Here is a 16,546-nt window from a genome sequence, read left to right on the forward strand (position 1 = left end):
CACCTATCTTTGTATCGTCAGCAAACTTAGCCACAAAGCCATCTATTCCATAATCTAAATCGTTGATGTACAATGTAAAAAGAAGCGGCCCCAACACAGACCCCTGTGGAACACCACTGGTAACCGGCAGCCAACCAGAATAGGATCCCTTTATTCCCACTCTCTGTTCCCTGCCAATCAGCCAACTGACCTTCCCTCTCTCCTCGAAGAAAATTTCTCTTAATTCCTTTTCTCTTGGCGATGATCCCGTCAAATAATTTTACACAATTTGATTCCTTTTCTATTCTTTTGATTCTGTATTGCTCTGTTTTGCCTTTATTAATGTATGTTATTCCTTTTTCTGTAATCTGCTTTCCCTTTCTATTCTGACTTTTGCTTTTAAAGCAGCATTATTTGTTTTGGCACAGTGCACACTTTCATACATCTGTATTGTCAATAATATGCTTAGTCTGGAGGTTTATTAATGTCTACTGGTTGGAGATTCCTGTGTATGTGTGTGTGCAACAATTCACACAGCATCTCCAAGAGTGTCATTATTTGCAATGGGATTTTGCAATGTCTTGAAATCTCAAATAACACAACACAGTTTTAAGTGTTTCAACAGTGTGGAAATTATGCATCTGGTCTTTTTGCAAAGTAAGTGGGATAATCCATTATTCATCAGAAAGTGTTGTGCAATGTAAATTTAATTCTACAGGATTTGAAAATATAGTGACTGTCTCGGTATGCGATTAATGTGGTTTATTTATTTCAGTGGCTGTTGAACCAGGAGAACATCATCTTCTTCATGAGGAGAGGAGGAAATCGAGCATTGACAGGGCTCCTGTGGAAGACGAAGAGAGTGCAAATGTGTCTGAGAGTAAGTGTGTATTAAGCTGTGTCTTTCCACTGAAGATTACACACAATCTTGGGTTGTCATAGTAGGCACCCAGTGTTGAATAAGGATAAACCATGTCTGACTGTCTCACATTTGGTTTACTTTTTAGCAGCTGTGTTTTCTTCATATTACTGTCATATCTTATAATTGTTGCTGACATGATTAAGGACTCGTCATTCTGTTGTAGAATCCAAGTGCATTACGAAGGCCTGCAATGTGATGACTGAGATGGTGGAGTCTCTCCAGACAGTGTTATGCTTTGGACATGCCAGCAACAACCGAATCCCAGCATTTCTGAACCCAGCAATCCGGAACATCGGTATTAGTTTAGCCAGATTGCCTCTAGTCAATAGTTACACACGTGCCCCTCCATTGGTGAGTATGTGTAACTTAGATTTTCTTGGGTTTAATGTTTTCACAAAAACTGTCTTAAGTCTGACCAGAAACACTGCATTATTTTAAAGACTAAAAAAGAATTTTAAACCTTCATGTCCAGATGGCAATCATTTGGTTTTTGAATTGGATAATTACGGAGCTAAATTCTACAAAAATGATGCAATGGTTAATTAAGATTTAAAAAAATTTCTGTAGTTCCATTAATTCCACAGATTAAATTCATAGCCTCTCAAATCTCCATCACAAATGTCCTCCTGCACTTGATTTAATTTTGCATCAGTGATTCCTGGGGAATGTTTAGTTTAAGTATCTTGCTGATCATAAAGCTCAGAAACAGATCCTTTGGCCCATCTAGTCCATGTTGAACTACTATTCTGTCTAGTCCCATCAACCTGCACCTGGACCCAACCTGAGGGGGAAAAGCCTGCTCCTTCCTTAATTTCTGCTTCAGGTGAATGTTTAATACTTGACAGCAGATTTATGGGAAGAGGAGGAAGCAAAAGCCGCAGGTGCTGGAATTCTTAGATAAAGTCAGAAAACTGTGGAAGCACGGAGCAGGCCCTGTCGAGATCATAAAATAGAACATGGGTTTAAGATTTGGATGTGTATTCTTCATCAGAATATGGAATTTGATGAAGATCTTGGGGTCAAAACATTAGTTCATCTTATCTGGCATTTTCTGTATGTATTTGCAATTAGTCTTTCAGTACAGCAACAATCTCTATTTTGATTAGTTTTCTCAAGGTCCACCTTGTGTTCCTGTGAAGAACCTTCCTTATTACCTTTTAAATTGGCTTAAAGATTATCAAATAAATTACGCCCTGATTTAAATGAATAAATAGCCCTAATTCCTTTTATTGTTGTTATCCGTTTCCATCGATTTCTTCTTCTCCATTCACTTGTCTAATGATGGATATTGTTATTGTTTTGTCTACTAAACTTTGAATTTCACTTTTTGGCAATTCTCTACCAAGAATTCTCTTCTGATTTTTGTTATAAATGCCTTCAAATTATTCATTCTGTTGTTGCTGAGTGTCAGCGATGCTATGGATAGTGTAGTTGTCCATAGAGTTTTCGTGGCAAGATACGGAAGTTGATTGCCCGGCCTTTCTTCCACACAGCTACTGCTGCTGGATTCGAACTCAGGACCATCCGCCTCGAAGTCCAGTGCTGATGCCCTTACATCACTGGCCGACTGTTAGTCATTCTACAGCCTCTAAAATCTGAATGACATAAGTACACTGCTGCTTTCTTTCATATAGTCTTGTATGTGTTAATGCTTTTTTTTAAAAATCTTTCTAATCTTTGTGTTTCCTCACTCCTTCTGAGATTCTTACGTTCGTCTTTCTTTCTCCTTGGTGTCGCCTTGAGAATTGTCTGTTATTTTGGTTTGAAACCTTAGTGTCCTGTGTAGTGGGCGTCATTTTTTTAAACTCATTTTTCATTCCATTAGGTTTCTGATGTCAAATTAATCAAAGTTAAAGTCCCATTGTGGTGATATCTCCACCAATTTTAAATCCCTGTGAATCCCAGACAGTACGAAAAGTACAAAAATAAATCAGCTTGTCAGAACATGAGAGGCATAGATTGAGTGAATGCACCCAGTTCTTTCCCAGGGTTGATGAAGAAAAAACTAAGGTGAGAGGGGTGAGATTAATAGGTACTTGAGGGGCAACTTTTTTTTACACAGTGAGTGGTATCTGTGTGGAATGAGTTGCCATAAGAAGTGGTTGAGTAAGTAACAATAACACATTTTCAAGAACAGTTGGACAAGTACATGGATAGGAAAGGTTTAGAAGGTTATGGGCCAAACACTGGCAAATGAGATTGACTTGGATGGGGCACCTTGGTCAGAATGGACTAGTTGGGCTGATGGGCCTGTTCCATGTTGTTATGACTATAACATCACAGCAAACAAGTGCATATTTCAAGATCAACGTTTATTCCCAGGTCAAGTTTAGGTGCCACTTCAGCAAACGTGAAATTACATGTCATAGAGTCCAAGGTAAAACACAGAACACTGTCGTAACATTGCTTTGCAACCAACTGTCCTCAGGTTTGGAAATTGGGATGGTCACCTCAAGTTGGTGGTGAATTTGGAACAACCCTTCCAGAAATTCCAGTTGAGTTTCTTCAAGAGAAAGAAGTCTTCAAAGAGTTCATCTACAGAATAAATATTCTTGGTAAGTGATAGAGATGATGAGGAAAGAAGCATTTTGCTGGCTAAAGTTTGATTTATAAACTCCTATCTTTGCAGAAATTGTATAAGAAAGTAATTTCCATGTACACCATACTGCTTTGGGTTTATTTTTACTGGTCCCCTCTTACCCATAAGACTTTTAAATACAAGCATTGATCTGCAGTAATTCAATTATTGTCATTGAATCTCTCTGTTCCAGGTTGGACCAGCCGCACTCAGTTTGAAGAAACCTGGGCAACCCTTCTTGGTGTGCTAGTGACTCAGCCTCTAGTGATAGACCAAGAGGAAGAGGTCCCACAAGAGGTACAGTCAAATGGCTGGGAAGTAGCAGAATACTCACAGATTTTGTTAAATATTGCTTTGAGAAGAAATAGACACTGTATGAAAACAGGCCTTTTAGCCCATTGACCATCAAGACATTAACAACATTTTGGCAGGTACATGGATAGGAAGGGTTGAGAACAGGGATTCCCAACCTAGAGTCCACGAACCCCTTTGTATTGATCCATGACATAAAAAAGGTTGGGAGCCCCTGGTTTAGATGCCAAACACAGGAAAATGGGGCCTTCTGAGATAGGCATAGATGAGTTAGGCTGAAGGACCAAGAACGAGGAGCAGGAGTCAAGTATCTGGCCCCTCAGACCTGCCCTGTCATTCAATACAATTGTGAGTGGTTTCTGACTGGCCTCAACACCCCTTCTGTGTCACTTCATTGCAACCCTGGATTCCCTTATCGTTCAAAATTTTTTCCACCTCCTTTTTACATACCTCCAATGACTTGGCCTTCGCAATCCTCTCAGGTAAATAATTTTAGAAATTTGATTGCTGACCTCAGTTTTAAATGACTGCACCTTTGATCTGTGACTATATTCCCTTGTACAACATTCACTCACTGGTGGAAACATCTCGACATCTACCCTGTCGTGCCTGCTGTGTGATTACCTTGTTTATTTTGGCAAGATCACCCTTTGTTCTTCTAAACTCCAAAGTAGACAGATCAGAAATAGCCGTTCACAAAGGAAGGGTTAAAAGTCAATTCAAACTTCAAGTAGACAGCTGATGATATTTTGAAGTTAGTAAGGAAAATTGTATCTCAGTTATTGGGTGTATTTCAAATCCTTCTATTGTTCCTATCTCATCCGTTTCCGGCATCTCCTATTGTGTAAAGGGACGCTATGTTTTAGGAAAACCTTTCTGGAGAAGTCTCACTCGTCTGACTTGAGTACACAATGCCACTGTTACCCATGCCTGCCTGTAGTCAGCAGATGTGTGTCTGGTGATCTCACTTCAAAGGCTTCACTTAACTACAACAGCCCCAAGCTATCCTTGCCTTAACATTGTCGAATAAAAGTTTGGCACAAAATAGATGGGCCGATGGGCCTGTTTTCTGTGCTGCAGTTCTCACGCTCAATGTTTAGACAGCTGGCAAAGAAGAGTTGCCAGCATCCAGAATGATAGATGATGTTATAGATGATTAGTTAATTAATAGAATAATTCATCATTATTGCACAGTTGTATTTTCACAAGTACCTCCCTAATCAAAAGTTGGAAAAGTGTCTCTCTTGTGGACTCTTCACACCTTTCCCTTGTTTCCATTGCAGCTGCCCACGATAAGTTGACTGGGCTCCGGAGTTGTAAATATCTGCAGTTGTTTCACCACCTGGACTCTGATGATTTTACTGAGGATTTGTGGAAGACTATAAGGAGTGTTATTAAGCAGACGCAGAAATGTTTGTGAGATCTAGGCTGTTCAGAATAAGGTCATGACCACAAAAAGGGACTACAAAAAAACTTGGTGTTGACCGGCTGTAGTTGGAGAGAATTAATTGAAAGTTCTGGCATTCAGATGGATATTGATTATCACTGAGTAAGGGTTGTAGACCAAGGCAGATAGATAGCATGATGGTACTGATTGGCCATGATCTAACTGAATAGTGGAAGAGATGAATGAGATGGGATTACATCTTCGTATTCCCATGAACCCTGAGCAGCTGGCCTTGTACATGTTTTTGCAAATATTTTTGTACTTGGAATGAGTGTGTTTTGTTCCTTTGATCTGTTTTCTTAATTTTTTTTTATTATTAAGGAGGATACAGAGAGGACTCAGATTAACATCCTTGCAGTGCAAGCAATAACATCTCTGGTACTAAGTGCGATGTCGATTCCAGTGGCCGGGAATCCAGCCACCAGCTGTCTGGAGCATCAGCCTCGTAATAAAGCTCTAAAGGCTCTGGACACTAGGTCAGTCAAGCAACGTCTGTATGCCTGTGGCTAGTTATCTGCAAGTACCCTGTGGGTTATTAATTCAGGTAAAATCATTGACATACCAGAAATTGTATTTACAGACAGGTTTTTAAGAAAGTAAAAGTCCTTCCACAAGACAGGGACAGAATTAAGCTATTTGGCCTATCAGATTAGCTCATGGCTGATTTATTCTCTCTCTCAACCCCATTTTCCTGCCTTCTCCTGTAACCTTTGATGCCCTTACTGATTAAGAACCCACCAGACTTTAAATATATCCAATAACTTGGCCTCCACAGCCATCTGTGGCAATGAATTCCAGATTCTCCGCACTCTGGCTAACGAAATTCCTCCTCATCTCTTTTCTAAATGGATGTCCCTCTATTCTGAGGCTATGCCCTCGGGTCCAAGATTCCGCTGCTATTAGAAACATTTCACTATTTTGAACATTTGAACTTTAATAGGGTTTTAGATATAATAACTGCAAGTGTGAATCATGCCTTGTTAAAATTAAGGTTGAGTTGAGACTTTGACAATGACTTTACAGGTTCGGAAGAAAGCTAAGTGCCATTCGGGGAATAGTGGAGCGAGAAATCCAAGCAATGGTATCAAAAAGAGACAACATAGTTTCACAGTACCCTTATCAAGCCTGGGACCCTGTTCCGCCTCTCTCCCATTCAACATCAGGTATATTAGTGTGGTAACATTCAACTTGTTGGTCGGATTCAATCCCACGCTTTATTTGCATACAAAGTTCAAAGTAGATTTATTATCAAAGTACATGTATATTACCATATACACCCTGAGATGCATTTTCTTGCGGACGTACTCAATAAATTCGTAATAGAATAATAACCACAATAGACCATTTGAACCTGAACCTTATTGGCCGGTTTCAGCTGTCTTTTGAACATTAATTTGTAAGCTGCAAAGTGAGGGGAAGATGCTGTCTGAAGATGACAACTGGACTGAGTATCCGGACTGGTTGCTTCACAGCTTGGTGTGGAAACACCAATGCCCAAGAAAGGAAAAGCCTACAGAAACAGTGGGTACAGCCCAGTTTATCACAGGAAAAGCCATCCCCACCATTGAGCACATCGACAAGGAGCACTGCCACAGGAAAAGCAGCATCATTAAGGTCGCCCATGCTCTCTGGAATCTCGATGGCATATACATACTTTGATGATAAAATATGTGCAATGCTATTGCAGCTCCAGGCGTTGTAGTTCAATACCTAAGTCCTCTGTAAGAAAGTTTGTATGTTCTTTTTGTGTGCGCATGGGTTTCCTCTGGGTGCTCCGGTTTCTTCTGTCAGTCTGAAGATGTACCGGATGGTAGGAAATTCCCCTGTGATTAGGTTCGGGTTAAATTGATAGGTTGCTGGATGCACAGCTTGGTGGGCCGCAAGGGTTTGTTCCCCTTTGTACCTCGAAATAAAATAAAAATTTACTTTGAACTTTGGCTTAACTTTTATCAATGGTTAATGATAAGTCCTGCAACAACAGTATTGTATTTGAATTATTCTAGCTTTAAATAGAGAGGGTTAAAATTATCAGAGGAGATCGTTTTGAGGACTGTACAAGTATAAAGTGGTTGCTGTCCTGGTTTGCATACTTGTTGCCTTGCATTTGGGAGTTAATTCGATAAGTGCATCATTTAGTGACTGGTTATAATGATGTTTTGGCTTTTGTTTTATTAAACCTAGGAGTCCTGATAAGCCATGAGAAACTTCTGCTGCAGATAAACACCGAACGGGAAATGGGGAATATGGATTACAAACTGGGGCAGGTGAAGCACGATTGATTTGTGTTATTGAGTAACAAACTGCATATCTGCGCACTATTCTCAACTCCCATCCCTTTGTCAATAATTTTTATATTTTGCAGCCAGGAACATGCAAGTCCTCTAAAGTTTACCACCCCTCGCTTGTCATATTATTATGCAATTTAGCAAAGACCCAGGATGAATCCTGGCCTCTGTCACTGTTTGCGTGAAGCTTACATATTCTCTCTGTGACTGCGTCTTCCCCCAGAGCGCTCTGGTTTCCTCCCCTTTCCCAAAGATGCTCTGATGGGTGAATTGGATGCTGTAGATGACTCCTAGTGTTGTAGGTAAAGGGATTGCTCTGATAATCAGTGGGCTGATTGGTTTGTCTTTTGCAAGAAAATACAAATAAGATGAAGCTGTCTTAAGCAAAACACACAAAATGCTGGAGGAACTCAACAGCTCCAGTTAGCATCAACAGAGGGAACTAGTTGACGTTTTGGCCTGAGACCTGGGAAGAAAGATGGAAGAAGCCAGAATAGGAAGGCAGGGGAGTAGGAGGAGTTCAAGCTAGCAGGTGAAAGGTGAAACCTGGCGAGGGGGTTGATAATGTGAGAAGCTGGGAGGTGATGGAAGCGGTAAAAGGCTGAAGAAGGAATCTTGACAGTAGACCGTGGAATAAAGGGAAGGGTGTAAGGAACCAGAGGGAGGTAATGGGCAGGCCACTGAACACATCATTGGTGTTTGGATGGATTTGGCAGTTGTAGGCCAGCTATGGTTCCTTTGATGTCTAACTAGCCCAGTGGCCCTATGGTGTATGAATACGTAGAAACATAGAAAACTTACAGCACAATACAGGCCCTTCGGCCCACAATGCTGTGCCAAATATGTACATACTTTAGAAATTACCTTGGGTTACCCATAGCCCTCTGTTTTTTCAAGTTTCATGTACCTATCCAGGAGTTTCTTAAAAGACACTATCGTATCTGCCTCCACCACCATCGCCAGCAGACCATTCCACACACTCACCACCTGCTGCGTAAAAAAAAACTTACTCCTGACATCTCCTCTGTACCTACTTCCAAGCACCTTAAAACTGTGCCCTCTCTTGTTAGCTGTTTTATTCCTGGGAAAGAGCCTCTGACTATCCACACGATCAATGCCTCTCATCATCTTATACACCTCTATCTGGTTACCTTTCACCTTCCAGAAAAGGCTGAGTTCACTCAACCTATTCTCATAAGGCATGCTCCCCAATCCTGGCAACGTCCTTGTAAATTTCCTCTGCTTCTTTTCTATAGTTTCCACATCCTTCCTATAGTGAGGTGACCAGAACTGAACACAGTATTCCAAGTGGGGTCTGACCAGGGTCCTATATAGCTGTAGCATTACCTCTCGGCTCTTAAACTCAATACCACGGTTGATGCAGGCCAATGCACCGTATGCCTTCTTAACCACAGAGTCAACCTGCGTAGCAGCTTTGAGTGTCCTATGGACTCAGACCCCAAGATCCCTCTGATCCTCCACAGTGCCAAGAATCTTAACATCATATTTGACCTACCAATCTGCCATCATATTTGACCTACCAAAATGAACCACCTTACACTTACCTGGGTTGAACTCTATCTGCCACTTCTCAGCTCAGTTTTGCATCCTATTGATGTCCCGCTGTAAGCTCTGACAGCCCTCCACACTATCCACAACACCCCCAGCCTTTGTCATCAGCAAATTTACTAACCCATCCCTCCACTTCCTCATGCAGGTCATTTATAAAAATCACGAAGAGAAGGGGTCCCAGAACAGATCCCTGAGACACACCACTGGTCACCGACCTCCATGCAGAATATGACCCGTCTACAACCACTCTTTGCCTTCTGTGAGCAAGCCAATTCCAGATCCACAAAGCAAGGTCCACTTGTAACCCATGCCTTCATACTTTCTCAGTAAGCCTGGCATGAGGTACCTTATCAAATGCCTTGCTGAAATCTATATACTCTATATCTACTGTTTTACCTTCATCAATGTGTTTAGTCACATCCTCAAAGTATTCAATCAAGCTCATAAGGCATGACTTGCGTTTGACAAAGCCATGCTGACTATTCCTAATCATATTATGCCTCTCCAAACGTTCATAAATTCTGCCTCTCAGGATCTTCTCCATCAACTTACCAACCACTGAAGTAAAACTCACTGGTCTATAATTTCCTGGGCTTTCTCTACTCCCTTTCTTGAATAAGGGAACAACATCTGCGACCCTCCAAAAGATCATTGCCAGAGGCTCAGCAATCTCCTCCTTCGCCTCCCACAGTAGCCTGGGGTACATCTCCTCTGGTCCTGGAGACTTATCCAACTTGATGCTTTCCAAAAGCTCCAGCACATCCTCTTTCTTAATGTCGATATGCTCAAGCTTTTCAATCTGCTGTAAGTCATCCCTACAATTGCCAAGATCCATTTCTGTAGTGAATACTGAAGCAAAGTATTCATTAAGTATCTCTGCTATCTCCTCTGGTTCCGTACGCACTTTTCCACTGTCACACTTGATTGGTCCTACTCTCTCACATCTTATCCTCTTGCTGTTCACATACTTGTAGAGTGCCTTGGGGTTTTCCTTAATCCTGCTTGCCAAGGCCTTGTCATGGCCCCTTCTGGCTCTCCTAATTTCATTCTTAAACTTCTTCCTTCTAGCCTTATAATCTTCTAGATCTCTATCATTACCTAGTTTTTTGAACGTTTCGTAAGCTTTTCTTCTTGCCTAGATTTTCAACAGCCTTTGTACACCATGGTTCCTGTACCCTACCATTCTTTCCCTGTCTCATTGGAATGTACCTATGCAGAACGCCACACGAATATCCCCTGAATATTTGCCACATTTCCTCCATACATTCCCTGAGAACACCTGTTCCAAATTTATGCTTTTAAGTTCCTGCCTGATAGCCTCATATCTCCCCTTACTCCCATTAAACGCTTTCTTAACTTGTCTGTTCCTTTCCAGCTCCAATGCTATGGTAAAGGAGATAGAACTGTGATCACTATCTCCAAAATGCTCTCCCACTGGGAGATCTGACACCTGACAAGGTTCATTTCCCAATGCCAGATCAAGTACAGCCTATCCTCTTGTAGGCTTATCTACGTATTGTGTCAGGAAACCTTCCTGAACACACCAACAAACTCCACCCCATCTAAACGCTTTGCTCGAGGGAGATGCCAATCAATATTGGAGAAATTAAAATCTCCCACCACGACAACCCTGTTATTATTACACCTTTCCAGAAACTGTCTCCCTATCTGCTCCTCGATGTCCCTGTTATCATTGGGTGGTCTATATAAAAAAAAACACCCAGTAGAGTTATTGACCCCTTCCTGTTTCTAACTTCCACCCACAGAGACTCAGTAAACAATCCCTCCATGACTTCCTCCTTTTCTGCAGCCGTGACACTATCTCTGATCAGCAGTGCCATGCTCCCACCTGTTTTGCCTCCCTCCCTGTCCTTTCTGAAACATCTAAAGCCTGGCACTCTAAGTAACTATTCCTGCCCCTGAACCATCCAAGTCTCTGTAATGGCCATTGATCCACTCTCTAAGCTCATCCACTTTGTTCATGATGCTTCTTGCATTAAAATAGACACATCTCAAACCATCGGTCTGAGCGCATCCCTTCTCTGTCACGTATCTATCATCCCTCTCGCACCGTCTCCAAGCTTTCTCTATTTGTGAGCCAACCACCCCTTCTTCTGTCTCTTCAGTTCGGTTCCCACCCCCCCAGCAATTCTAGTTTAAACTCTCCCCAATAGCCTGAGCAAATCTCCCTGCCAGGATACTGGTCCCTCTGGAATTCAAGTGCAACCCACCTTTTTTGTACAGGTCCCACCTGCCCCAGAGGAGGTCCCAATGATCCAGAAATCTGAATCCCTGCCCCCTACTCCAATCCCTCAGCCACGCATTTATCCTCCGCCTCACTCTATTCCTATATACACTGTCGCGTGGCACAGGCAGTAATCCTGAGATTACTACCTTTGAGTTCTTGCTTCTCAACTTCCTTCCTATCTCCCTGTATTCTGTTTTCAGGACGACCTCCCCTTTCCTACCTGTGTCGTTGGTACCAATATGTGTGGAAAGTTTGCTGACAGGCTGCAGCCTGCAGTTCTGTCACTGTAAAGCTTTCATCAGAGGGCCCCAATCCCAGGAGTCCCTTGGATGCTTGTGCACTTTGTAGCTGAAGTACTTGTCTGTTGTATTTGATGTGCAGCACAGTAGTGTAACGGATAGCACAATTGCTTTACTGTGCCAGTGATCACCAATCAGGGGCTTCGGTCACTGCTGCTCTCTGTAAGGAGTTCTCATGACCACGTGGGTTTCCTCTGGCTATTCCAGTTTCCTCCCACATTCCAAAGATGTACAATTATGGTTGGGATTTCTGAGTCATGGGCATGCTAATTTGGAAGTGTGAAGACACTTGTGATTGCCCCCCAGCACATCGCAAAATATGATGACCTGCAAAAGACGCATTTCACTGTGTGTTTTGACATGAGGCAAATAAAACTAATCTTATCCTTTGCTCAGGTCTCCATTCATTCAGTTTGGTTGGGGAACAATATCACTCCTTTGCGGGAAGAGGAATGGGATGAAGATGAAGAAGATGAGAGTGATGTGCCTGTTGTATCCTCACCTCCCACTTCACCAGTGAATTCTAGGTAAGTGAATTGTCTCTGTTTATGCTTTTTGCTGCCTCAGGAGAGCAGCCAGCATAATCAAAAACCCCCACCCCAGTCATTCTCTCCTCTCTTGTTAGCGGAAAGATGCAACCACTGCCTGTCTCAAGAACAGTTTCTATCCTGTTGTTATCAAACTCTTGAACAGGTCTTACAGAGCCAAAAGACAAACTCTTGAACTATGATCTCCCAATCTAGAATGTCATGGCCCTTCCACTTTGCTTGTACTACACTTGCTCTGTAACTGTAACACTAGATTCTGCATTCTGTTTTCTTTTTACTACCTCAGTGTACTTGGATATGGAATGATCTGTCTGTATGGCATGCAAGCAAGTTCTTCACTATCTAGGTACATGTAGAACAATAAACTCTTACCAATGTACAGTCAGTTTCCATACACCATACTCTCACAAACTAGATCATTCTACAGATTTTGATAGAGTGGTAAGTATTGGTGAATAAACGAGAGTAACTTATTCTGAATAGTGCCATTATGATTTAACTCCCCCCCCCCCCCCCCAAGAGTAGATGGGTCATGGGTTTAGTGAAAAATGGCACCTCCAACTGTACTACATTGTATTCAGTGAAGTGAGACTTGAACCATGTATGTTCCCCATACAATATGTTATCCAGTGACTGGCACAAATGTGAGATCAGGTCTTCAATCTCGCGCTGCGCATAGAGAGATGGGAGCATAGAGTACAGGAAAGCAGAAGTAGAAGTAATCCATTTGCTTCTTCAAGCCTATGATCGCAGGGTTCTCTATTTCAATACCAGATTTCCATTCCCCTTGCACTTAGAAATCTGTCCCATTATCTTAAATGCATGGGTTTACCACTCCGAGTGGAGACATTTTGCCTCATGGCTGTCCAAAATTCGTACTCTGTATCCTGTGACCATTTGTTCTTGATTTTTAACCCCAACTTCCTCAACCAGGGAGAGCCTATCAGAATTCTTCTGAAGTTGATTGAATGAGAAGATGACCATGGTCCAACTCTGGAGTTTCATTCAGTGCTTTACGTCTGTATTGAGCACTTATTGAATTCACAGAACATGAAGTCCAGTTTTAGCTGGATGCTAAGGTTCACTTATTCAGCACAGACCTTCTGACTTGAATGGCTTTGTGCCACATCACATGGTGAATCAGATTAAAAGTTCATGCCATGAAAGTTTGATATCTCCCTGTACCTAGTTGACTCATGTCTTGTCAGCAGTTATCTGTTACCATGGGTACATGAGATCACATGGCTTGTTTGGACACACAAAGCCTTTTGGATCATTTTTCTACTGCACTTTCTGAATACTAAAAGAGAAACTTCCACATGCAAATCAAAAATATTACAGAATGAAATGCTGGGTAACTGGGCGGTGTGGCTTGTTGGACCAGAAGGGCCTGTCCGTGTTGTGTCTCTAAATAAATAAAAGAATAAATAAATTCTGAACTAAAATCAAAGTAGGAATTTTCTCTTTCCATAGATGCTCCCTGAGCTGTTGACTTTTTGTTTCCCAGCTTGTTGCTTGTTTTTATTTGTATTCGCAAAATGGTTTTCCGGTTGTAATAAAGTGTTTCACAAGAGCATTATCTCACAAAATTTGACATTCACCTACCTGAGCAGATGTTCAAACTGTTGACTGAAAACCTTGTCACAGTTGTGGGAGTTATCAGAAAAGTAGAAGTGCTGTCCATTGAGTTGAAATGATTTAGATTTAGCACTTTCTAGTTACTTTTAACTTTTGCTTTATCTTTATTAACTTTATTTTTTTTTGTTCTGTTTCTGGCATGTTGAGTGTTTTCTAATATTTACTGCAATTTATTTCCAGGAAGCATCGAGCTGGTGTCGATATTCATTCCTGTTCCCAATTTCTTTTGGAACTCTACAGTCAGTGGATCCTCCCAGTTAACACTGGCAAGAAAACCCCTGTTGTTCTGGTCAGCGAGGTGGTGAGATCGGTAAGTGTCAGCACTTAGTTGTGGTGCCTGGAAAAGGATAACAAACTGAAGCAGGAATTAGATTCGTAATCAGACTTATTGTTATTGATGTGCACTCAATAGCCACTTTATTAGGTACAAGAGTGGAACCTGGTGTGCTGCCCATGCACTTTAAGGTTCAACGTGCTATGCTGTTCTGTACACCACTGTTGTAATGTGTGGTTATTTGAGCCACTGTTGCCTTCCTCTCAGCTTGAACCAGTCTGACCGTTCTCCTCTGACCTCTCTCATTAACAAGGTGTTTTTGCCCACAGAACTACCACTCATTGGATGATTTTTGTTTTTTGCATCATTCTCTGTCAAGGCTGTTGTGTGTGAAAATCTCAGCAATTTCTGAGATACTCAAATCACCTTACGTGGCACCAACAATCATTCCACAGTTGAAGGCAGTTAATCGTATTTCTTCCCCATTCTTACGTTTGGTCTGAACGAAACTGATCATGTCTGCATGCTTTTGCAGTTACATATTTGGCTGATTAGATATTTGCATTAATGAGCAGGTAGGTGTACCTAATAAAGTGGTTACTGAATGTATGTCATGAAATTTGTTGTTTTGTGGCAGCAGTGCAGACATAACAAATGACTATAAGTTACAATAAAAAAATAAGTACTGCAAAAGAGGAATAGTACTCGTGGACTGTTCGGAAATCCGATGGCAGGGGGGAAGAAACCATTTCTAAAATGTTGAATTTGGGTCTTGAGGCTCCTGATGGTAATGATGAGAATAGGGCATGTCCTAGATGGTGAGAGATCTTCGTGATGGATGCCACCGCCTTGAGGCACTGTCTTTTGAAGACGTCCTCAGTGGTGGAGAGGCTTGTTCCTGTGATGGAGCTAGCTGAGTCAACAACCCTCGTAAGCCTTTTACAATGCTGTGCATTGGAATCTTCATATCAGGCTGTGATGCAACCAGTCAGAAACACCATCTTTTGAAGAAATTTCTCCTCACCAGTCCTAAATGTGTTACCTTGTATCCTGGGCTAATGGATTTAAATGAGAGAAAAATGGAAAGCGGGTGAACTGAGCATAAAGAGCCTAATGCACTGGGTGGGTTAAATGGCCCTCATCTGTGCTGTAATCAATGTATTGCATTTAATATTTGGGAATTGTCCAGCAATTGGAGTTTGCCAGTTTCGGATCCGGATTAGTTTATTGTCATAGACAATAGGTGCAGGAGTAGGCCATTCAGCCCTTCGAGCCAGCACCACCATTCACTGTGATCATGGCTGACCATCCACAATCAGTACCCTTTTCCTGCCTTCTCCCCATATCCCTTCACTCCGCTACCTTTAAGAGCTCTATCTAACTCTTTCTTGAAAAAATCCAGAGAATTGGCCTCCACTGCCTTCTGAGGCAGAGCATTCCACAGAACCACAACCCTGTCATATACACCAGGGTGCACTGAAACTCAGAGTAAAGTGATATACACAGTAATAATAAATACAACAGGCACAAAACAACAGACTGGTGCAAAGTACAGAAGTGTAAACTGGGGCAGTATTTAAAAAAAAAACTTGCAACACAATGATGTGAGACGTTACATCCTGAGACAGACACTGGATCTCAGGGCCATCCTGGCAGCCCTCCGCTGAAATGTTAAAGCTGGCCTGTAGAGCCAGGTCTCGGGCGCTGCACTGTAAATGCAATACAGATGGGATGGGTGAGGGGATTTGGTGGAAGAGGTTGGAGTGGGGAAGGATAACAAGTAATGAAAGCTTGCTTTCTGAGAGAGTCTGAAAAGGCAAAGTAAGGGGATTCATTTTTAGAACAAATCATAGAACATAAAAAACACAAATGGATCCATTGTGTTATTACTCATGTGGTGTACCCTGATCCTGTAGCCTTCAACATTTTAAATAGATCGTCCTACTTCCTCAAAAAGAATTTCTGTAACCCTGCAGTCATTGTTTACTTATTCCTTTTATCCTTAAACTCTTCACATTTTTTCCATCATTCTCTTTCCCCTTCCATTCTGTTTCAGTAGCAACTTTTGGCATTTATATATTTTTCTGCCTGAGATTCCTGCTGAGTTTGTTGATCTTAACCTGCCAACCTGCTGCAATGAATACCCCTTGGAAAAGTTCCCCTCATTCCCACTGATGTGTGTTTTTGTGTTTTCATTGTAGCTTCTGGCAGTCTCGGATTTGTTTACGGAGCGGACACAATTTGAGATGATGTACAGCACTTTGACAGAGCTTCAGAAGATCCATCCAGCAGAAGACGAGATTCTGAACCAGTATCTGGTCCCTGCCATCTGCAAAGCAGCAGCTGTTCTTGGCATGGTAAGGGAAAGGCGAAAGGACCTTGTAAAAGAAAACTGCAGTCTGTAGGAAATTCCATTGCTGTCTTGTTCCAGGAAGTCTAGTGGA

At 41.9% G+C, this 16,546-nt stretch overlaps 1 protein-coding gene across 2 annotated transcripts in view; it reads left to right on the forward strand.

Annotated features, from left to right (window-relative positions):
• The window catches only part of htt (huntingtin), a 223,446-nt gene that overhangs the window by 173,675 nt on the left and 33,225 nt on the right, over window positions 1–16,546 (forward strand). For both annotated transcript variants that reach the window (XM_072257615.1, XM_072257617.1), the window contains exons 48-57: window positions 755–859; window positions 1,065–1,252; window positions 3,330–3,456; window positions 3,673–3,776; window positions 5,560–5,714; window positions 6,262–6,401; window positions 7,420–7,502; window positions 12,039–12,169; window positions 14,009–14,138; window positions 16,304–16,459. In XM_072257615.1, coding sequence (XP_072113716.1) covers window positions 755–859; window positions 1,065–1,252; window positions 3,330–3,456; window positions 3,673–3,776; window positions 5,560–5,714; window positions 6,262–6,401; window positions 7,420–7,502; window positions 12,039–12,169; window positions 14,009–14,138; window positions 16,304–16,459 — 1,319 coding nt within the window. The remainder of the gene's footprint in view (window positions 1–754; window positions 860–1,064; window positions 1,253–3,329; window positions 3,457–3,672; window positions 3,777–5,559; window positions 5,715–6,261; window positions 6,402–7,419; window positions 7,503–12,038; window positions 12,170–14,008; window positions 14,139–16,303; window positions 16,460–16,546) is intronic.

The sequence above is a fragment of the Mobula birostris genome, chromosome 5 (assembly GCF_030028105.1).
Source record: "Mobula birostris isolate sMobBir1 chromosome 5, sMobBir1.hap1, whole genome shotgun sequence".
NCBI lineage: Eukaryota > Metazoa > Chordata > Chondrichthyes > Myliobatiformes > Myliobatidae > Mobula > Mobula birostris.